The sequence below is a fragment of the Mya arenaria genome, chromosome 2 (genome assembly GCF_026914265.1).
Source record: "Mya arenaria isolate MELC-2E11 chromosome 2, ASM2691426v1".
Classification (NCBI taxonomy): domain Eukaryota; kingdom Metazoa; phylum Mollusca; class Bivalvia; order Myida; family Myidae; genus Mya; species Mya arenaria.
The window spans coordinates 46050720-46075649 of record NC_069123.1 but is presented as its reverse complement, the minus strand read 5'-3'; the positions used below and the strand labels follow the sequence as shown (position 1 = coordinate 46075649).

The window sequence follows — 24930 nt, the reverse complement described above, 5'->3', positions numbered from 1 at the left end:
AAGTATAAGGTGTATCAGGTGTGACCTCTACAGTAAGAGTTTTTTTTATGGGAGTGGCATCTACAGTACAAGGTTTTGCGGGTTATGCCTCGACATTTCAAGTGAGTGCAGGAGTGACCTCTACAGTATAGGTGTTTTAAGGTATTGCCTCTACAGTATAAGTGTTTGCAGGATGGTATATACAGCATATGTGTTTTGCAAGTTTGATCCTTACAGTTTTGCAATTGTGACATCTACAGTATAAAGCAAGCGTTTCGCACCTGAGTACTCATTCCGTTCCACGACAACTGACTTTGGGAGAATAGAGAGGATTATGGGCCTTGTATCGATGGGGTGAACAATTTAGCCAAGTTTCATGAAACTCCTTAAATATATCTAAGAAGTCGGCGCCTTTGACGGTGAGTTATGCATATTGTCTTGATGCTGTTATTATTTTACTCGAGTTTCACAAACATCCTTAAGATGTTTATGAGACGGTACATGAAATCTATGACTCAAACATTTCACATTAAAAGTTGACCTTGTCATTGGTCCGGTGCCAGTGATATGTTTTGTTTGCAAGTCGTCCTGATTTGGTAAACATTCGACCCAATTTCTATGTACATCCGTATCTGAAAGTGTGTCAAACTGTAAATAATCCAGCCTTTTGCCAGGAAAACTGAGCTAAAACAATATGTCTCCACCTGCAAACCAACGAGAGACATAACAAGTGACCAAATGACATGTCGTGCATCGACCCCAAGAGCATTATTTGAAGGTTTGGATGAAAATGATTTAACGATGTTGTAACGATTTTTTATAATACTAACTCCATTTGAACCATGTTTTTAAGAACTAACATCACGTGTTTTATATTTTATTTTAGCCGTTTCAAAATAGATGATTTGTCGTTTGGCGTAGTAATATTGACGGAAAAGCACAAGTTGTGGTGGCAGGGTTATTTAAGGTAGGTGGTGGCGTAGTTTCGTATCTCGAGGCTATTTTATTTGCAGCGTGAACACGTTGTGTTGTTGTTGTTGTTGTTTTTTGGCAGCGATTTAGCGATCTTCACCAAACTTTGTATGTAGAAAGACTTCCCGAAGACCTTTTATGGGATTGCGATTGGTGTCCCTTGGATCAAGGTCAGGTAAAGGTTACTAAAATTAGAAAATGGGTGAAACTTAATAACTTTAGTAAGGGTTGACATATCTTGACTAAACTTGGTATTTTGAGGAATACATGGAGGCATTTCGGAATGCGTTTTTGGACCTTGGTATCAATGTCAAGGCCATTGTTACTAAAAATAATATGAATATTATTTAGAAAGGTTATTTGGTGGTCTTTCATGGGCTTACGTTCGAGACCACTGGGGTCAAGGTCAAGGTCACTGAAACTATACATAATTGTAACTCAAGTTCATAATTGCAAAGACAATATAAGTGAATACTCACAATATTGGTTGGTCAAGGTGGTTAGAGCCGTGCTTATTTCATTATGGTTAGAATGATATGATTAGTTAATTTAATACTTCAACGTGAATTTCCATATCATGGCGAATGTGAAGCTTTGTAGTCAACTCAGAGTTTACATTCGTCATGTGGTGTGCACAGACCGGCAAGAAGCATAAATTCCTGTGACAATGATACTTATATTTGAAGGTATAAATTTGTATAATTAAAGGCATGGAAAAAAAGAGTAGAAGTTTCCGGATTTCCATTTTAGTAAAAAAGTATATTTGTACAAATGCAGTAGGTGCTGCAAGTATGTGTTGGTGCAGTTGTTGCTGCAAATATGTTTCGGATGAAGTAACTGTCGCAAATATGTGTTGATGCAGTTATTGCCGCAAATACAACTTGGATGCAGTTGGTGCTACAAGTTAGTATCAAATACAGTTGGCGTTTAAGTTAGTGTTAAATGAAGTTGATACTCTAAATTAGTGTTAAATGCAGTTGGTTCTTCAAGTATGTGCTGATGCAGTTGGTGTTACAAATATGTGTTGGATTAGAATGTATTATGTATTTACTTCCAGTTGGGAAAAATATTATTATGCTTAGTTTATTAGAACAACTGTTACGTTAAATTTCATGTCATGGAGAATAAATAATTCCTATGACAATAGTAGGTTTATTTGAAAGTTCGACTTTAAACCTTTGTATCAATCAATAGTACAGTGATACAGTCAATGTAATGTTATGTATGGAAATGACTAAATATGTTTTATGAATACCAGCCCAGGGATCCCAGGTTTTCAAAATATTTTTACAGTTTTATTTCCACTAAAACTGCAAGGCCAATACCTTTGATAATTAGTAAGTAGCCTCATGTACTGCTTAGTAACTATCTACATCAATAGCGACTAATGACCTTCTCAGCAACCAGTGACTTCCTTAGTTGTAAATGACGTCCTTATCAACCACTAACTTAAAAATCCTACTTAGCAACCAGAATATTTTCGAACATCCACTTACTTCATTCGTATTCAGTATCATTCATAAACTTATCGGCAACCACTCACTTCCTTGGTTAGCAAAAACAACCTTAATAACCACTGATTTGTTGGTTATTTTAATAAGGTGAGCGACATAGGGAATTTTTGTCGCTCTTATTATTGTCATAATTATGAAAGTTGAGCTGGAGCGACATACAAAATTTCGCAACCAGAAACTTTGTCGCGGCATCGAATGTTGAAACAATGTTGAAAATACAACACTTAAATATGTACTAATGGCGGCATTGTAAATTTTGTATTAATGATGTCCCTTTCTAATGATGCTTTAACAATTTTGACAAAATTTCCTTAACAAATACAGTCGAAACCAATAGTTTAAAACTTGCTTGGCTTGATTTCCTCATCGGCTCGAACCGGATGGAAAGGACCGAATTTTTGTTATGCTGAAGCTAAGCATTCCCGCTTCGCTCGAATTCCAAAATGCTCGAGGTACTTTTGCGAGTCCACTGGAGCTCGAGCAAACGGGGTTGGACTGTATGATTAATATTTTAACATTTTCATTTCCCATTTAAGCTAGCAATATTTTGCTTCATCATTCTACTGTAAGAAGTGTTTGTAAATATAAACATAACACCACATAATGGGGACTTGTATATTGAAAATTGGTTTAGTATGAGATGTTCATAAGATGGAGCTTTACTCCATTCAGGAGAGATTATAAGTCTTATTTGCAAGTAGTTATACTTGATGTTAGCCTAAGACTTAAGTTTAAGTAACTTTTGATATCACACTTGACAGTTGATTTGATGTTGAAAGTGTCTACAACTCTTTCGAGACCAATCATTATTCACCAACATTTCAAGGTAAGACGAATGGCTGTCAGTTTTAAATTATTGTGTCTACTGGATCTTTATAAAATAATAAATATCGACTCAGTCAAAAATTAATATATGATCACATATTTGAAATTCTGATGTTGCCACTTGAATCAAAGGTTTTCAAGTTGTAAGTTTCAAGACAATATTATTTCCGCTTTTAGTTAACAAACAATCTATAAAATCAAGGCAATGCCGCAATTAGCACTTTCAGTGCTTTTATTTTATCTTTGCCCGTGGCCAAGATAAGGATTTCTAGCATGGCTGAATATTTTGATCTTCTACTCTGGGGTGGGAGAAAAACGTGTCTGCCTCTAGTGATATAGTTTCCACCCTAGTGTGACGTAAGTATGCGCGTCTAGTGTGACAAGGCATACGAATGATGTCGGTCAGCACCTTACAGAATTGACATCTCGAAGCTTACCGCAGATTGTCGGCTTGATACGATTGGTGACAAAGGTGTCTGCCTCTAGTGATATAGGTGTCTGCCTCTAGTGATATTAGTGTCCGCCTCAATTTATACAGGTGTCCGCCTCAAGTGATATAGGTGTCCGCCTTTAATGATATTATGTCCGCCACTAGTGATATATGTGTCTGCCCCTAGTGTGACGTAGGTGTCCGCCTCTAGTAAGACGTAGGTGTCCGCCTCTAGTAAGACGTAGATGTCCGCCTCTAGTGATATAGTTGTCCGCTTCTAGTGATATAGTTGTCCGCTTCTAGTGATTTAGTTGTCCGCTTCTAGTGATATAGTTGTCCGCCTCTAGTGATATAGTTGTCCGCTTCTAGTGATATAGTTGTCCGCCTCTAGTGATATAGTTGTCCGCTTCTAGTGATATAGTTGTCCGCTTCTAGTGATATAGTTGTCCGCTTCTAGTGATATAGCTGTCCGCCTCTAGTGATATAGTTGTCCGCTTCTAGTGATATAGTTGTCCGCTTCTAGTGATATAGTTGTCCGCCTCTAGTGATATAATGCCCGCCTTTACCGTGACTTAGGTTTGCGCTCTTTCTATGACAAAGGTGTGCGCCTTAAGATTTACTGTTTTCAACCTCTAGTGATACAGTTTTTCGCATTGGTTATTATACGTTGCTCGCATCGTTTGATAAAGGTGTTCATCTCTAGTGATGTGCATGTAGTTGTCCGTGTCAACTGAAATAGTTGTCCACAAATATATTTCATTCAATTTTTCATTATGAAAGACTATATGGGAATCTACCGAGGGAACGCAGCAATGAAATCATATAAACATGTCAACATAAGTGTACGTGCTGGTCAGGAGTAATCGGTACGCGCGTGTGCCTTTGAATAACAATAATTATGCCATCATGGACTAATATGTCAATGTCAACTCAACCGCATTTTTATTTTCAAGTTTTTGCAATTTATTTCCAATAACATACGTGTCCATGCAAATACATTACGAATATTTTATCTACATGATAAATATACATGAATTGTTTATCATATATGTTTTCATGTCGTGTCTTCAACTTATAAGAAGTCGTCCATACTACTAGTTTGTTTAGTAGGTATTGCACAGTGTTATATTTTCAAATATATTTGCTGTAATCTTTTATGAATAACGGAGTACGCTTTAAACACTACTATTCGTAATTCTAGCCAGAAACAATGACGTACAACGTGCTGCTCGAGGATATTGTGCGGCAGACGGGCGGCTGCGGTCTCTACCAATGGCTCCTCTGTCTCATCGTCCACACAGGAAAGACCATCTCTTCGTGGAGCTTGATCGCCATGACGTTCATCGGACAGGACCCGGGTTTCCGGTGTCTTGACGGAGCGGTGCGTAATGAATCAGGACAGGGGTATGGACAAAGGAACACAACAGGAGGGGAAGGGTTTTACGACAGCCAGTGTGAATTAGACAACACCACTAGCTTAGCTTCCTACAACTATGATCCAAGAATGGTTACCATTGTTTCAGAGGTATATAAAAAGTTTTTTTACCGTTTCAAAATACGTTAGAACTTATAACGATTTTCTTCTTCCTCACTGTCTTCCGAAGTAATCTCCACTTATTCTCGGAAATTTGAAATTCAATGAAACTTGGATCATTGGTAGATGTATGCACTGTGCAAGAATAATACCTTTTACAGCTTTGGTTTCACAGTTATCTCCCCTTGCATTTATCACTTCTTAATTAGTATTCTCTAAAATATTTCTCTGAAATGACTGGAAGGAATTTAATCAACTTTGTAAACTTTTGCTTTATCCCTGTTTCATCCCATTTTCTAAATTTGAAATGTTACTTCTTAATGAGTTCACTCTTAGCTTTCTACGGAATGCCGTCTGGGCCATTGTCTGTGAATTTGTTGATATGAAACGCAATCGATAGGGCGATGATGAAAGAAATTCCCCTCCATGTGATAAGATGTCTGATTCCGGGGAGCGTTTAGGATAGATGTTACGAAAAGCAAATATCGTAAATAGGCGATCATTAAAACGACTAACATAATGATCATCATTAAGTCGTTTCAAAAACGTCTCGTGAACTCTATTGTTCTTTGTAAATCAAAGCACTGATAGTGCTGAACGGCTTGAGCGATGATTCAATCTATGTGATATTCAAAAAAGATCATATGAACGCACTTACTCGTTCACATTCACGCCTGCACGTCCAAACACCCAACCTGCCGACACACCCGCCCGCCCACGCACTCACTCACCACCCTGAACGCCAATACATGTTTGCAAAATCTGAGGAATATATTAATGGAAAATGATAAAGGATATAGGTTCTTCCATCTAACATTCAATGTTATGGGTATATTTGACCATTTAACTAGTTTAACTGCTAGAGGCAAACCGCACTGAATTAATTATGTATTGTATATATGAATCCCCCATATAGTATCATATTTATAGAATTATTAATCAAGATATAGGTCTAATGAGGTCAAACCCAGAACTGCAAGTAGTCTCGTTTATAGGAGTTTCCCTTTCAAATTCGTGTTTTATATCTGTGTTTTATTATTAATATACACAAAAATGTATTTGTTACATGAACATATTTTGTTAATCAAACATTATTCCAGATATGATTCACAGACTGATATGCATAAAAAATCTGGTACTTTCGATTATGATGTTCAACTCCAAAGGGACAGTTGATTTTTTTGTGGTCAGTTACGAAAGTTTTGAGCTTAGGCTGAGCGTGCGTACGCGCGTATGTGCATTCGTGTGGGGGTTTGTGCGCGTGCATGAGATTGTACGTGTTTGTGCGTGTGCCTGGAAAATGAAAGGATAACGCGAATGATTTTCTCCTGAATGTTTTTTTCAGTACGATCTTGTCTGTGGCCGGAAGTGGATTCCAGCCATGATCACTACGATTCAGATGGGAGGCGTATTAGTTGGTTGTCTTATTTCCGGCCAGTTTGCAGATACATACGGACGGAAACCCACATTTTTTGTGTCCGTATTTTTAATCAGTGCATTTAATTTGTCGGGATATTTCTCCGTCAACTGGGAAATGTACACCGGCATGAGGTTTCTGATTGGGGTCGCGGTAGGCGCTTATGTGACCGTCCAATACAGCTTGATGAATGAGTTTGCCACGGTGAAGTGGCGCCCGGTTATCGTGGTCACACCCTCCTTTTCCATACAGGCGAGTCTGTTTGCACTCCTGGCTTGGATGGTCCACGACTGGCGAAAAATCCATCTCGCCACCGTCATTGTGGGCATACCCTACTTATTCTCCTGGTGGTAAGTGACCAAAATGACCAGTCTGTTTCTTCACATTGACCACAATGTTATATCACTTAGTCTATTACCAAGTGTTATTTTCTAAAACGCTTATAGAACAGCTTGTTTCTGGTCAAACTGAGTTGTACACCTCAAGGGAATAAAAAAAGGATTGTTCCTATAAATATATGGTTTAATAAAAATATTATACATTGAAATATACATTAACAAGACGCGGAAAGTATCTGCTACAAACACTGAAAATATAATGGCAATGGAACGTACGATGCTTAAATTTGTCTGAACAGGGTCGCTAACGCAAACCCGGTCCACGTCGGATGGATTGGATCGACGTAAACAAAAATTTCAAATGCCTTTTGGGCGGTTTTTCACGATCATCTAATCAATAGTTTTCGAGGTAATTACGGTAACTATATTGTATTAAAAATATCACTGCAAATTGTATTTCGCAATGCGCGTTACCATGAAATTAAAAGGGGCTGTTTAGGAAAAAGGGTACTATAAATACATTCGGCATTTACTTGAAACGATAGGAAATAAATTGCGGAGTAAACTATATACATGTATATATTGTTACACTTAACAACCCAATATTGTTATGAGTACGCCAGTGCTGTTCATTTTAGATCAGCCCTCGTACATATTTATTTAATGCAGGTTTATGCCAGAGAGTTTCCGCTGGCTGGTTACACGCGGTCGGTACAAGGAAGCGGAGACCGTGATATATAAGATAGCACGCGTGAATCGGAAGCCCGTACCGGACCTTACGAAGGTAATGGATGCGGCTCGAATGGAGGAAACAAAGGAAAGCCGACTCCGAAGATACACATGCCTTGATCTCTTCCGGTCCCGGGACAGCTTGAAGACCACCGTCGGTCTACTTATTGTTTGGTAATAAAAGGCATTGGTTAAACGCTGACGTTTTTTTTCACAATGATTATGAATATGTTATTCAAAACTATTGAAGGCTGTGACGTTGAAATATCAGTTTCTTTTTGACAAACCCCTTCACGGTGTATTTAATGTTAATTCTTCAATTCATGTGCGCACTTTTGTATTAATACTGTAAGGCCACACCAAATTGATGTTTCGTTCCGTGGATTTACCGCTTCTATCTTTTTGAAAATGAAAAAATATATATATTTTTTTTTTTTTGTGCGCCCGCACCTACATTTTGATTGCCAACCAGAATTGTTCAGGTTATATTTTTTAAAAGGCTGAAAAATAAACAATGTGGATGGAATTTTGGAAATTAAATCTTATTTTTATACAATAAATATTAATTGAGCATGCTTGAAGTCATTGTTCATCGTCTCATGCACTAAAGGATCATTAATGAAAGCAATAATTATGCAATAAGGCATGTGTATCTGAGACTGGAAGCTATACTTTTGCGTTGATAGTGACTCGTTTTTGGTGGAAATCGGAATGATCAACTAAGTATTATCTGATTCAAGTCATAATACAAGTGACCAAATTTTTACCTTATACCGACGATGCTGAAGATGACAGCTCATCTTAACAGGAATATGAGTCAATGTTTGGTCCAAATTGATGTATCAAGCTCATTTTCGACCAAATTCTGACAAAACAAGAGTTTTGAACAAATATATATTTTCACAAATAGCGATATAAACACTGGCCTGTATAGACCAAAACATGGGTAAGCCTAAGTATATCACCTTAAATTTTGTTTTCTTTTGCAGCAAAGTCCGGGATTATAATGCACCAGTCCATTATAACCACAGCCCCCTCCCCCCTACCCTCGCCCCTGGTCAGGGGGTAAACCGGGTACAGCGGAGGCAATGGGCCGTAATTTTTACCTTCCAGGTGGCCCCGCAGTGCCGAGTGAATTTTATGGTTTTGTCTTCACTCCGATTTTACCAGCAGTTTGTCCCTGCAGGTCGAGTATGTTACCCGGGATTGGATGGATCAGAAGTGAAAGTCCCCGCCATTCCGGTCTAAGGGGGGCCATATACAATTGGCTGGTGCATAAAATTGACCATAAAAGTACTCTGCACATACCCTTGTTCTTTCTGTTTTGATAAGCACATGCCATTGCATTTACTGTGATATTCAAAACGAAATGAAGTCAAGAAATTTAAATGTATAAGGAGTCTGATGTTTGATGATGCCAATGTAAAATATGATTTTTAAACATCCGAAATAGATCCTTATGAATGTCTAAATGCAGTTGCAAGTGATATTCGCTCTTCGCTCGCTTCGGTTTTTATGAAAACTGACAAAATTGTAAAAAAAATTCGCTCGCTCGCTACAATATTTTTTTTTTAATTCCGAGGAACGAAACATTAATTTGGTGTGGCCTAATGCTATGCTCCAGCATTGATAATTATATAGCAAAGTCAAAGAAATGGTTCATGAAAGTATGCATTGTAGAATCAGAAAAACCCTGAAATCACACTAATTTAACAAAACAACGTTCACATCTGCCACATGGTATGTTCATTGCAATCAACTTTGTTATAATTATTATAGGTATTATATAATTGAAGCGTTGATAAATGTCACATACAAATTAAATGTGTTCGTATCCAAATGTATGTTTGAGGTTTTCTACGAATTTTGGTTACATCGGGATCACATTCGGAATTCGGAGCCTGTCGGGGGATTTGTATATGAACATGTTCCTGGTCAACATCGTGGAGGCGCCCGTCCAGATCATAGTCGCTCTCCTTGTCAACTGGTAAGCCCTGCCTAACATTTATACCACCCATATAAAACGTGAATATGTTTGTATGTGTACGTGGGCGAATGCGTGCGTGCGTATTCGCCTGTGAGCAATCCATCATGGACAGTCTATCACTGATCCATCGTGGGCGATCTATCACTGATCCATCGCGGACTGTATATCACTGATCCATCGAAACAGTCTGTCACTAATCCACCGTCCACCGTGGACAGTCTGCCACTGATCCAATGTGGACAGTTTTTCACTGATTCATTATGGACGGTCTATCAATGATTCATCGTGAAAGATATATAACTGATCCATCGTGAACAGTTTGTCACTGATCTATCCTGGGCGGTCTATCACTGGTCTATCGTGGACATGCTTTCACTGATCCATCGTTGACAGTCTGTCACCAAACCATTGTGGACAGTCTATCACTGATCCATCGTGGACATGCTGTCACTGATCCATTGTTAACAGTCTGTCACTAAACCATTATGGACAGTCTATAACTGATCCATCGTGGACATGCTGTCACTGATCCATTGTGGACAGTTTGTCACTGATCCAATACTGACAGTCTGTCACTAAACCATTGTGGGCAGTCTATCACTGATCCATCATGGACATGCTGTCACTGACCCATTGTTGACAGTCTGTCACCAAACCATTGTGGACAGTCTATCACTGATCCATCATGGACATGCTGTCACTGACCCATTGTTGACAGTCTGTCACTAAACCATTGTGGACAGTCTATCACTGATCCATCGTGGACATGCTGTCACTGATCCATTGTGGACAGTTTGTCACTGATCCATTACTGACATTATGTCACTAATCCATTGTGGACATGCTGTCACTGATCCATTGTTGACAGTCTGTCACTAAACCATTTTGGACAGTCTATCACTGATCCACCGTGGACAGTCTATCACTGATCCACCGTGGACATGCTGTCACTGATCCACCGTGGACATGCTGTCACTGATCCATTGTGGACAGTTTGTCACTGATGCATTGTTGACAGTCTGTCACTGATCCATTGTGGACAGTCTATCACTGATCCATCATGGACATGCTGTCACTGATCCATCTTGGACGTGCCGTCACTGATCCATTACTGACAGTCTGTCACTAAACCATTGTGGACAATTTATAACTGATCCATCGTGGACATGCTGTCACTGATCCATTGTGGACAGTTTGTCACTGATCCATTGTAGACGGTTTATCACTGATCCGCTGTGGACGGTCTATCACTGATCCATCGTGGACGGTCTATCACTAATCCAAGGTTTAGAAACGACACTTAATGCAATAAACAATCAACCAATTCATTCATCAAACTCGTGAAAAAAAATAAGTCTAAATTGTTTAACAATTCGATGTCTCCTTGTTGAAATCGTTACATGTTCTGGGGTCTTATTTCTTAACAGTTTCGGTCGGAAGAAGACGTGCATGATATTCTACAGTTTGGCGGGCATGAGTGGAATAGCGGTGGGAGTCCTGCAATATGCCGGTGAGGCTTAGATCTCCCCACAAATTGTATCAATCAGCGTAAAAGCAAAAGAGTGTTATGAGTTCGATGTAAGTAAAAGTTGACGTAGAAATTACCTTTTGTAACATCCTCATACTGTCCGACTAACGGGTGTGATTTATCTGATGGAATGAATGATTTAAGATGTTTTAGGTCATAAAAGGTCACCAGCACTAGTTTTTAATCAGGAAGGAGCCTCGAAGTAATTCACGTTAGGTATTAGTTTCTTTCAAAGTAAAACTCAAATGAATTTGTGTCAAACAACTGTTCTTCATGTCGCACCGTAGATTCACCGTTAAGCGGTACGGTGACTAACGTGATAGCGCTGGTGGCCAAAATTGGCGTGGCGTCGGCCTTGCAGTCTCTGATGCTCTTCACTTCTGAGATCTACCCCACAGTCGTCAGGTAAAACACCACCATGGGGAATGGGGTTTATAAAATTACAACCTCCATTAAGAAAACAGATCCCCAGTTAAAGCCCGCCAGGACTGGTTGGAATATATTGGCATTATAAACAACTTTGGTTTATTTCAGAACTATAGCGTACAGTGTCCATTCTATGGCTGCCAGGGCGGGAAGTATGGTGGCGCCACAGGTGGTGTTCCTGGTGAGTGACCCATTTAGTGAATTGTCTGAGATAATGATATAATTATATTTTACTAAGGCATCAGCATTGCAAAACTATGATCATGGAGCGCACTATGTACAAATTAATTAACTTCATTGAGTATAGAATTACACGAGAGTCTCCTAAGTAAGACAGGATACAATTCGGGCGTTAGTGAATAAGTGGACTTTTTTACAACTTTAACCTAAATGACTATTTGACACGTCCTCGTTATTGAATTTCGTTTGTATCCTCCACCAGGACGAAGCGCAGCCCGGCCTGTTGTACTTTGTGAGTGGCATACTGATGATATTGTCTGCCTTTATCATGATCATCTTCCGGGAGACCAAGGGACTAGAGCTGCAAGATACGCTGGAGGAAATTATCGATGAGGGCGGTCTGGACGTCAACGTCACAGTTGGAAATGGCGGTGGAATTAACAACGACGGCCAGTACGACAGGATGTCAGTGGATGCCCGGAACGCAAACGGCATTCACGAGGATAATCAAGCAAGTGTGGCCTCTATAGTATGAGGTTTTTTTAACTGTGGCCTCTACAGTATGAGATTTTTCAAGTGTGATCATTACCGTAGGAGGTTTTTCAAGTGTGGGCATTACCGTATCAGGTTTTTCAAGTGTGACCTCTACCGTATGGGGTTTTTCAAGTGTGGGCATTACCGTATAAGGTGTTTTTTAAGGCCGTCATGGCAACGGTCTTCTGGACGTTTTGTAAATAAATCTTGAAATCAGTACGATGTTTTGCATTTGTGGCCTCTACGTTGTAATGTTTTTCAAGTGTGACCACTACGTTATAAGTTTTTTCAAGTGTGACCTCTACGTACGTTATAAGTTAAAATGTGGCTTCTTTTAGGTGTGGCCTCTACATTGTAAGGTGTTCTATATAAAAGAAGGATGTTCACATGTGACTTCTACAATTAAAGCGTTTTTAATGTGACCTTTACAATAGAAGATTGTTCAAATGTGACCTCTACAATAGAAGAAATGTTTTAATGTATGGCCTTTACAATATAAGGTTTTGCATTTAATTAAGAAAGTTTCGGCCTAAATAGTTTTCCCGGTAATGCATCTGAATACACTTTTTTACATGAGTTTACTCTATGACATCAAATTTGCAGACAAAATAGAGTAATAGTAATAAATAATGATTTGGTTTAAGTGGGGTCCGAACCAACGCCGGTCAAGTCAAGAAAACTGAGTTAAAGATCTGGTGAACTACTAGACCGCGAGAACTTTCTACACGACCGATAGTTTGACATATTGATGATACATTGATAACATGCCGTGATAATGTCAGTTTGAAAATAGTGGTCTTCAAAAACGATAGTTTTGCAAAAACATTTGCTGAAAGGTTCCAGAGTTAAGTATCTTAGTTTTTACACTCCTAATAATTTGCCACACTTTATTTCGTCATACACAAAAAAAGTGTTATTTACAAAAATATGAGCGAGTACATATCTGCGATTTTTCAATAAATAACATTGATTTTTCATTCGAAAAGACTTGCATCGTATGATTGCAAAGCTCTTTTCAATGCTCCGCCCACTTATCTACCGCATTAGCATTACAGAGTCAGTGTTCGTTGCTTTTTCCCATACATTTCTTTTTAATAACGCATCGTGTGGACCTCGGTGTATAAGCAGACATATAATCACGTTTAACGTCCACGACATTTAACTTTGGCAACAATAGAGAGGATTGTGGGCCTTGTTTCGATGTGGAGGACAATTTACCCAAGTTTCATGAAAATCCTTCAAGATAGTTATGGGATATGGAAATCAATGGCTCGAATCTTTGACCTTGCTCCTGTAATTTGGATTCTGCATGTAATGAACATTTTACCCGAGTTAAAATAAATTGCTTGAAACTAAAACTTTGACCTTGAGCTGAGGTCGATGCGCTTGGACTGTGAGTTCTGCATATTGGCTTGATAGTGTTATCAATTTACCCGAGTTTCTTAAAAATCCCCAAGAGGTTTATGAGATATAGACAGGACATGAAATCTACGACTCAAAACGTTTTACATTGAAAATTGACATTTTCATTGGTCTGGTCCCAGTGGAATGTATTTTATGCAAGTCGTCCTGATTTGAACATTCGAACCAATTTCCATGTAAACCGTATTTGAAAGTGTGCCAGACATCCAGCCTATTGCAAGCACAACTGAGCTAAAACAATATGTCTCCTCCTGCAAAGCAATTGGGGTTCGTAAGAAGTGACCCTGAGGCAGGTCTTACATTGACCCTTGGAGCATTATGTGAAGTTTTGGATGGAAATGTTTTAACGAGTTTCCTAATATGTTTATATAAAAATAACTCCATGTTTTCTTCGGAACAAACATCACTTTAGGAGTGTCAGGGGTCACAAAAGGAACATTTCTGCGAATATATGTTTATTATCGTATAACTATAAGCAGTTTCTGAGAAGTTTTCCATAAAGCCTTATAGTGAAAACCTGGCGCCTATGGTTATTTTTTACCGATCAACATGGCTTAAAGGACCTCGATAGAGGGTCAGGTAAAAAGTTCAATTATTTTGAATCAGGCCTGCAGTTTATAAGTTTTTCATAGTTTTTTTTCCATGTGATTGCCATTGCGACGAGAAACTGGAACCACCTTTTTTAAACGAACCCGAAGAGGACAATTCAATGAACATTCCTTTTTTGGTTTGGTTGAAATTGGCCCTGTGGTTTATAAGATGTTGTTTGAATAAAAATGTTGACAACAGGCCGACAACAGACAGTGATCCGTCACATTCATAATAAAAGTAGGGAAGCACAAAAAGGAGGGATCCTTTCTACTTTTTGAAGGATAAAAATAACTACTGATTTTTTTTCATTAATTGTTATGTACATATCTAGTACAAAAGAGCTATACATCAGATTGTGCTGAAGTGGCCCAATGCTGAAGTGGCCCAAATCTTAAAGTAACAGGTCTGATTTTGGGAGTCCATAAATTGAGGGCTTCATTTCCTGCTTTCTTGGACATTATGGGGGCATTATATTTACAAAAAAGAGAAATAGGAAAAATAGTAGACTTGACAAAAAGTCGGGCCTGTTTGAAAGCCTGGATATAATGTCCAAGATGTATTAGCTATTTGAAACAAAGCTTTGATTAAGTGAGAATGACAAGGAATTATCATTGAATGCATGTGAGCAAACATCAAATGATGTTTATGTCAAAAGGAACTAAATCTCAGCAATGTCATTTTACAAAATTTTATTTCATCTTTTGATGCTGGCAAAAAAGTATCACAAAAACAACAAACAATATTTACAAATAACTATATACATTAATAACAACTATTCAATATTGAAATAGGTGTATACAGGAACAACATTTATCAGCCAATAATTAATATGTTTATGTTAAATTCAGGAAATTATTATCATCTATTATTTGATAGTGTACGATATGGTAGCATTGTAAATTAGTTTGTGATTAAAGAAGAGCAAGTATTCTCACTACCATCTGTGTTGATGATTGTTCCCATATGCCTTGATCTAAAAAAAAATACTTATGCATCAGGATGAAATTCATGAAATGAATGAAATTTTAAATACACCCAGAAGTAATAATCCAGTCAATGTTGAAAACAGTTCATTCCAAAATTGAATGTATGATAATAAAATCATTTACCGGTTTTAATTTTTTGCAGTATAATTATAAAGGTGGCAAGTGGATTTTTTGAATCTCATGTCCACAACTTGCTTTTTGTTACCATGACTTTGTTATCTTTTTGTCGTGGCCGCGACATACTTAGTCATCGGAATGAGATTGCAAGATGTAGAGATAAATAAAAACTCACACATGTCACCACTATGCCATTGTATAATTTTGATTCATTGGTTTTTCTTCTATCCACAAATTTTGAAAACAATGATTTCAACAAATATATTAGCTGCATTTTTTTACAAAATTTGATAAAGACTGTAACTTATAATGCAAGGCAGAAATGTTCTAACAAATGTAAATGCTAGGTAGCCAGACATATTCAGAATAATGAAACATTATGAGCATTCTATACACAATAGCATACAATCAACATCATGACAATTCAATTAGGAGGCAATGTTAACTCTAAATGCATCTGAGATCCATGAGATTCGGGCTGGTTAGTTCATACTAATTTATATTAGGGCTATTCCATTTTAACATATAACCCCCGGGCGAAGAAACTTTTAAACTATACCACCCCCCTACAGAAGAAAATTTACCCTTTCGGGGTCCAAATACGAGGAAAAAAATCCCCACCCATATACTATTTAAATAATTGCCTTCCCCCCATGGGTTATATGTTTTTTTGGAATAGCCATTAGCTCCAACATGATGACAGCTGAAAAATGATAATGAATCACTCTAGAGTCCATTTTCTGGGTACTGGTGTCCTATTTTAGAGACCAAGAGAACAATCCCCCGATATGGCTTGGACCCGCAACCTCTTAGGTAAGAGGTGCACACCTATATCACAAGACTACTGTCACCCTGTGCTTGCACTGACAAGCAGACCAATGTAACACATCCATCTACTGAAAGGCTGTGGACTTAACTTCATATACCAATTGTAAGGGAAAACGTTTTTGGCACAAACAGAATTTTGTTAATCTTCACAGAAAATGATTTAACTTCTATCTGAAATCACAGACAAATACACCAGTCTTTATATAGACCAGACTATATCTGTTTTAACATTAATATGGCTTGTCTTTGAGAATATATCCTGCCTTCTACTAGTGTTTCAGGTAACTCGCAGTTTACCTGTGACATGTTCCCAATTAAATCCTTCATTTTCATGTTGTCTACTGTAAGCAATCCCATGTGAAACTCTCAGAAAAAAACTAAAATGCAAAAGAAATTTCAAACAAATGTGTGTATGGCAAATACAGAGCACTAAATGTAGAATAGTCAATCTGGATACAAGTCAAAGCACTATAGATGAAGCAACACAATCTCTAATTCAGTTTAACAAATAACTTTTCAGAGTGAAGTATGTATATGGTTACAGTCTACTATTTGCTTAATAAAAATATCTGAAAGAAAACTCATAATACTTTTTACAAAAGTTATGATCAAATTCACCATAATAGATGGTATACGGCTTATGTTTGAAAAATGTTAAACGGTTTTAATATTAAGGAGTGAAACTATCAATCAGGATGGACCCATTTGTTGTCAAACTTTGAAAAAATCACCAGCATCATACAAGAATGCACACAAACTAATACAAGTTAGGCCATTTTAAGCAAGTGCTGTTTTCTCAAACCTTTCTTTCATGTCAAATTCATTATAAAATGTGTGAATAATCATCCTTTTATAATCCAGTATTTGATCTTAAACTTTATATTAGCACCATCTAAATGTAATCAGTGAGTGGTTTGAGACAATGCGGCAGCATTTCAAACCAGCACTTTTGGGAAATTGAACCATAAGAACAGAGAATATACAAACAGCACCTACAGGTATTATTACGGACTAAACAACAATAAGTATTTACAACTAAAGTACACCTTACAAATTATTTAAACTCGAAATCAATAAAATGCCAAGCAGTAAATTGAAAATAATTGCCCACATGTATATTATGCGTAAAGATTTCAAGGCTTTCAGAAGGTGTTTGCAAAGGTTGAAAAAGCAGGAATATGGTGCTATAAACTGGTTGAATTATGATTCACCAAACATGACAAGTATCCCTAAGATAATGCCATGATCATGATGAAAGCCCCAAAGTCTTGGATATTAAATTAAGACGAGTATCATGTATGACACTTGCACGTTGCACACACAAAGCCTTGATACATCAAAAATATGTTACGGTATATACTCTCACTGCACCAAAATAGGATCAATAGCAATTTTGTTCTTCAACACTTCCTGTTACAGTACTGCATTGTTCATGAACCTTAAGATTTATCTGAACTTTCAAATTTCACTTCACATTTTTTTTACATGGCCTGATTTTACAAACCATGCAGAAACGATTAAGACCATTGACATTTCTACTTTTTCAATTGTTATTTTGTTTGTTTTGCCTAACCAGCGTTGTTTTATTTAGAAAATTTGATATGTTCCAAAGATTACAGTCACCACTCCCTGAAAAACAATTAATTGTTTGACATATACTGGTAGATTTATGAGCAATTCATGGAACAAGAGCTGTCCATAGACAAAGTGCTCGACTATGGATAACTGCAAAATTGTTTGTGAATTTTCCAAAACATGCAGCAGTTGGTGAGATGTGGATCTGTTTGAATTAAATGCAAAACAAAATGAACAAGGGCCATACTTTGCAACAATTTATGAGAAAGTCACCAAACTTGCTTTTAATAGTTTAGAAGGTCTGTTGACTTAAAGGCTTTCAAATTCATTTAGTGGATAGTGCTCTACCAATGTTGAGATGACTGGAGTCAAGTACACAGTGTTGCCATGGATATCAGAAATCAAGCATTTGATTAAATATGCTTATTTTCTCTCATTTGTATCAATTTACAAACATTTTGATTCCACAAACTACCCAAACAAACATCTTACTAAGAGTTGTCTTCCTTGATTATTGAATGTGTGATGACTGGGAAACCATCTAAAAAGCATCAATCTTATAGTCAAGTGGTTACCAAGATATGGCCTGGACAGTATTTTGTAGCAAAACTTTAACCCAGGTGTAACCTCCACACCTGGGAGAGTAGAAGAGCTCTCCTTATTCTTTGAATAACCAAGCTATAAACTTGTCTTATGTACGAGTTACTCATCTCGATTTCACATTAAGACGTACGAAATCAAATCACATTATATGCACAAAAAATTTGGTATGTTTTAAATACAAAAATAATAAATATATAAAATAATAACAAGAGAAGATTTTTAAGGGAGATTTCAACACATGATTCCACAATGGCAGAGAACGCTTATCGCAGATTGAAGCAACAACTAGGTAATCACACAACTCTTTCTGCAGTGGGCTGGCGGTGAGTCAGTCGGGTTGAGATATTTCACCTTCTTGTGTTTATCCTTGGTGTCTCTGTGAATGAAACTGAGCATTCTGGCACGAGTCTTGTTTGTGAGGGCGTAAGATTTGAGATGATTCTTGAGAGTCTGTGGTAAGGGTAACTGGTCTATTCCGTAAATAGTGGTACTTGACACAATCGTCCGACAACACAGCTCTTGCAGACTAAGGGCTGCAAAAATAGAAACAATATTGTCCTGATTAAAAGGTAGTAAAACAGGTATTTTCTATTTACTATGTTAAGGATAGTGGTGTGTTTCAGTTGAAGACGACACTATATTTGACATAGTGAGAACCAAAAGCTATATTCCGCAAGTGGAATGGCCACAAATAAAATATTTACTTTTAGTTTTCACAAGAATCTTTAACTCTAACAAACAACTTCTCTGTTTATTTTTTGCCCTAGAAGAATGCATAAGGACAGTTAATTTTAGTTTTTTTAAAGAGGCAAAATGGGAACACAGCATCATTTTAGAAATGATGTTGATAAAATTGTGTCACAGACCTTTGAAGTGACACAAACTATAATTTCAGAACAGTGAAAACTATCAAAATTATATCCTCACTGGTTGAAAAAGGGAAAAACAATTTAGTTTTCACTGAAGTCTCTATAAACATCCAACAAACATAAATTTACTTGTAAAAGAACGTAAGTGTTGCCCTTAAGTCAGTATTTCGTCAGTGTTTGATTCTTCTAAACGTTTCTAGATAACAAAATAGACATAATGATTGATACCTTTATGGCCTCCCCATGACCTTGTCATTCCGTTCCGCTTGATGGCCACCCGAGACAGTTCAGCGAAGGACTCAGTGACATTAAAGTCACAGAGGGGACTGACCTCAAAGAAGGCCATTTCATTCTTGACAGCGTACAACTCGGCCTCCCCCTCGCTCACCTGCCGTTTGTACGCAAGGTGCAACCGGTTCCCAACCAGGATCTTTGGCACACCAGGGGCATGCTGGGAAACAAATAATTATTTAGAAAACTATTGAAGAACACCTGGCTTATTAATTTAACTTACATCTTATATCCTCTCTGAATTCAGAGCAAACTTGAAATTTGTATAATTTTGAAGTTTTACAATGTTTTAAATAATGACAAAACAAGAGCTGTCACAGTATGTGACGAATGCCCCCGAATGTGACATTAACCTATGAACAAGGTCAGTACATGAAAAGTTGATCTTGCCTTTACGTGTCAAATACATATGGTAAGTTATTTTAAATTGCCACTGAACATTAAAAAAATACCACCCATACTTGACAACATACACGCTTATGTACTTATATTCAGCATTCCATTGTGAATAAACACTAAGTGTATCTTTCGGCTTAGAGGTAGGGACATGGGTCTTGCACGCGACACGTCGTCTTGGTATGTCGAACACATGTGGCAAGTTATTTTAAAATCTGTCGATACATGGGAAAGTTACAGCCCAGACACGACAACCTATACTCTATGTACTTATATGCAGCATTCCATTGTGAATAAACACTAAGTGTGACCTTGTCAGTAGAGGTAGGGACATGGGTCATGCATGTGACACATGGTCTTGGTATGTCGAACACATGTGGCAAGTTATTTTAAAATCTGTTCATACAAGAGAGTTACAGCTGGACACAAGGTATTGAGCCGGACGCACGCACGGACGGACGGTGCGATTTTAATATGCCCACCTTCAGGGCATAATAAAAAGATCACAATCAATATCTCAAAAACATTTTTTATTAATTGCACAAGTGTTATGCTCTTTATTTCTTTCAACGAAGAACACACAGGATAAACACAAACTTCTCCTTGTCAATATTGTTCCTGCATGTATATATATACAGTGCTCCAGCCATGATTTGAAAGGGCACTTTTGTTGCACATTGAAAGACACTTAATGGGGCACTTGCAAGGGCCAATGTTAAATTTTTATTGTGTATGTGTTGTTACTACTTTCAACTTTAAATGTTTTTTTTTTAATGCCTTAGCTTTTATCTTTACTTTAGGGTAAAAAACATCCATATTTATTAGTTTTTTTATACTTATTTCTGAAAATTGACTCTGTTAAAGAAAAGGTATGGAGTAATAAAAAGGCAGCAGGGGGCCCACCCTGCTATTTAGGTCTAGCTGGAGCACTATATTGTGCAATATTCAGCACAATTTCTAGTTTAAACAAAGCCTTACCTCATCAATTTCCTTGATCCACCTGTTTATGTTGTCAAAAGACCACTTGTTTGTTATATCATAGACTAGAAGAATACCCTGCAAAAGCCGACAGAAACATTCATAAAAGAAACAAAACTCCAATATATAATACAATATGATTTTAAACTTTTTTTCTTGAAACATATTTATACTGCAATAATAGTTCATTATTTTAATATTGAATCATACTTATAAATAAATTGTAATGATTAACATGTTTCAAAGCCAAAGACATGGAATCCTACCTGCGCCCCTCGTGAGTAGGACCTGAAGATTGTGCTGAACCTGCCCTGACCGGAAGTCACCCTAAAACACATGTTATTGTAGACAATCAAAATTCTAGAAAAATTGCATGAAAACTTACCAAATCATTATAATTATTATCTATATTTGTCATCAATAGATATGCGCATTAAGGTAACAGATTATAAAGACATTGATGAAAGCTTTAACGGAAAATATTTAACATCGTTATGACAGAAATTGTACCAACCATAACATCAATTTCACTCTCCTTCCATCCAATAATATTGTAGTCGTCTTGTACTCAATACCTAAAACAAGTACAAATTTGTAAAATATAGGCATTTTATCTCTGGAATGTATGAATAACAATACAATCAGCCAAAAAACTGGCTTTGCGAATGGAGCATTGCCATCTGTTAGATCAGTGACCTGTCTATTTTTCTCAAAGGAACCTGTCTCTATGGCATAACTCAACACATCATCAGATACACCCAATACACGTCTGCGCTATGCTCTGTTGTGCACCATGGGCGATTTGGTGACGAAAGTCTTGTAATCATGAATAATTAATGAGACAGTTTCATTGGTTCAATAAGGAACCAATGCAGATATATGCACAGACAGACACTCACACTAATGTTATTTTTGGAAAAAGTATTCTGCCAAAAGCTCCAATTGAACATGGTCCACCAGACTACTACAATTTTAAAACCAAGATTTTGACCACTCGCCTGTAGAGACAACTGACTAAACAGGTCATTGAATAGAATTTAGTTGTCACATGCGATTTCATTGGAAGAAGATTTATCTCCCCTATCTCACGCAAATTCATTTAATTCAGATTTTGTCAGTCAACTTTCTCATGGTAATGAGTGTAAGGGAAGAGAAAACTGTGGTTGCTGATGATGAACTCAACGAAAAAGTACATATTCATAAAGCATAATGATACAAATTAATCAATACATTCATGTCATTTTCAATCTCAAAAAGTTTGCTAGTATTTCTCAATGAAAATCTTTGCATTTATGCATTTGGAGATAAAACAAGATGTGCCAGTCAGGGGTCGACACTAACCATTTTCCCAAGGGATCCCGAAGGGACACCAACATCTGAAATCAGGTGTCCCTTCCTGAAATTACGAGTCCCTTCCATTTTTTACATTTTTTTTTTCATTAATGAGCCTGTTTTAATATTAAATTGAACATACAAATCCAGTGCCTTTTCATTTCAATTTGTAATTCAAGTATACACCATATTATACATGTTTTCAACAGCATGCAATGACAAGTTAGTTATAGCACAATGTCACCCATGTGAACCTCTGGCAATGGCAGAGAGGAAGATTTGGGTCTTAAGTCGGTAGATTGGGTTCAAAAGTGGTAGAATGTCTAAGTCACACAATGGGTACAATGTAAACAAAAACTTGATGTTGTTACTATTTTTAGATTTTCGGAAAATACGCATTAAAAATGCCATGGTTCAGGGTCTTGTCAGATGTCATTGCTTTTGATTGAAAAACAGTAGAAATATTACATTTGGCTTGTGAATCAATCAGACTGCCCAACAAGTGTAGTGCATACTGGAAGAGCAGACAACTGGAAAATAGTGTATGTTTATTTTCGCGCCAAAATGTCATTATTTTTTTATCCATTGATTGAAGATAAATAATAAAACTTTGGGAATTTTATTTCTATAATGTTTTGATCAAGGCATAAAACAAAGAATGCTGAATAGTAGGATGACTTCCCAGTAAACTAGTTCCGTAGGATGCCAGTCTTTTGTGCCATAAGTGTTACTGTAACAACTTGATGGTCGCATCATTAAGGCATCAAAGTCAGCAGTTTTGGCATCTTTTTGGGCGGTTCTGACACATGAGCAAACTAGTTCACCATAATTATTGTACCGATTATAAAAGTCCGTCACCTCTGACACCATAATTATTGTACTGATTATTAAAGTCCGTCACCTCTGACCTTGTTGATAATGTAAACAACAAAGCGGAAGCGGTAACCCGCATGCCCACTGTGAAATGACCTGTTTATTTATAGATTCATGACGTTTTTATAGTGAAAAGGTCAGCCATACTTTCGCTTTAGTGTGTGCGACGTATTAATATTGATATCTTTTCTACATGCACTGTCAAGAAAGTTAGGGGGACTTAAATTTAGGTAATTAATTCATGAAACTCTATTTATTTATTGATATTTAGCTTATATCAGTCAAAATTTAAGTGTCCCAACGGAATACCGGACTTTGAAGTTCAGGTGTTCCTCCCGAAAAATTGGTGTCCTCGGGATCCCGGGACCCCGTTAGTGTCGAACACTGCCAGTAATTATCTCACAGTACATGATGAAACGCAGAATGTAATTGCGTACTGAGGGTATTTAGCGATTCAATTATTGCCAACTATTTTCACAAAAATCTAGTTCTTAGTACTTAAACCTTTTCAGTATTTCCTCCAGGAATTTCTTTAAGGATGTAGGACAAAATTCAATTATCATTTCAGCAGCTACTACCTATGCCAAAACATCTTTTGTTATACAAAATGTGCTGATTAAATAACATAAACATTGATTAAAACCCCACTGCTTGATTCATGCTTAACTAAATATTTGACACATATTAATTGCGGCATCATACCTAGATGTAATACTTCATATTTCTACAGTTCACTCTATATTCTTAATATATATTCTTTAAGCAACTGATTAAAATGAGAGAAAATATACCACAACTGGAAGCGGTGTATGGAGATTCTGAAGACCCGTTGTCCATCCCACTCAGCAGCTCCTCTTTCCCGACATCGCTGTCACCGACAAGAAGGAACTTAAGCAGGCAATCATATGGCTTTGGAGACCCAGGCCCAGGGGATCGTGGCTCGCTAGGCAGGGACATGAGCCCCCCTTTATATTATTTCAACCACAGACTTGATGCTGTTATGGTTTACACTAGCTGTCAAAACATACTGTAAAATTGCCAAAGAGGAAACCAATAACGCTGAACCTAATTAACTCACAATTTACCTATTTTATAACAAACATATTTAATATGTAAATCTAGATTTAATCAATCAATATATGTTCTCAGTTCTCAAATAAAATATTCATTATACACAGAATTAGATGTGAAACATGTCGATATAGTTATTGTTTCTACACATTAGCATAACCGTGTGCGCATGCGCGACAGGAACCATACTTATTGGAAATCCTCTATCTTTATCCAAATCAGATTGTAAACACAACACAGGTTAGCCTAAGGTACAGTACGGATTGTAGTATTGCCAGATAAACGACAGTACGGATTTCAGCAGGTGCTTGGATGGTCTATTTACGTCATAGATATTTGTGTAAATAGAAAAATTTGCCTTTGCAGCAAAGTATTAAGGTTGACAATGTTTATCATAAATTTCTCTTGTCAAAATGAACTCAATTTTGATTGTGTTTATATAAAATAATAATGTAAGTAGTTGCCACATTTTCCCATGATTATTTTATGAAATAATTTGGGTAAATCAAACAATTAAGAAATAAAGGAAGATCTACACTGTACTTTATCTTTGATTTAGATATAGCTAATACAGTATAATTTAGTATTTTAGTACTCCATATAAA

General features: G+C 37.1%; 2 protein-coding genes across 3 annotated transcripts; one reads left to right on the top strand and one right to left on the bottom strand.

Annotated features, from left to right (window-relative positions):
- The first annotated feature begins 499 nt into the window (after positions 1–499).
- Positions 500–12525, top strand: LOC128224263 (organic cation/carnitine transporter 2-like). 2 transcript variants are annotated; one of them, XM_052934078.1, is made up of 9 exons: positions 500–946; positions 4922–5245; positions 6600–7021; positions 7679–7912; positions 9591–9725; positions 11153–11235; positions 11541–11658; positions 11788–11860; positions 12122–12525. In XM_052934078.1, exons 2-9 carry the CDS (start codon positions 4931–4933, stop codon positions 12392–12394), a joined length of 1653 nt encoding a protein of 550 aa, XP_052790038.1. In that variant the 5' UTR covers positions 500–946; positions 4922–4930; the 3' UTR covers positions 12395–12525. The 2 variants fall into 2 exon arrangements, with proteins under 2 accessions (XP_052790038.1, XP_052790031.1); XM_052934071.1 differs by lacking the exon at positions 500–946 and adding an exon at positions 4786–4830.
- A 2555-nt stretch (positions 12526–15080) lies between these two features.
- Positions 15081–24497, bottom strand: LOC128213197 (ras-related protein Rab-40B-like). Its single transcript, XM_052918757.1, has 6 exons — positions 24046–24497; positions 21564–21624; positions 21316–21376; positions 21050–21127; positions 19613–19835; positions 15081–19048 (listed from the first exon to the last, which is right to left on the bottom strand). The coding sequence occupies exons 1-6, from the start codon at positions 24209–24211 to the stop codon at positions 18801–18803; spliced, it is 837 nt and encodes a 278-aa protein (XP_052774717.1). The 5' UTR covers positions 24212–24497; the 3' UTR covers positions 15081–18800.
- Between the last annotated feature and the right edge of the window lie 433 nt (positions 24498–24930).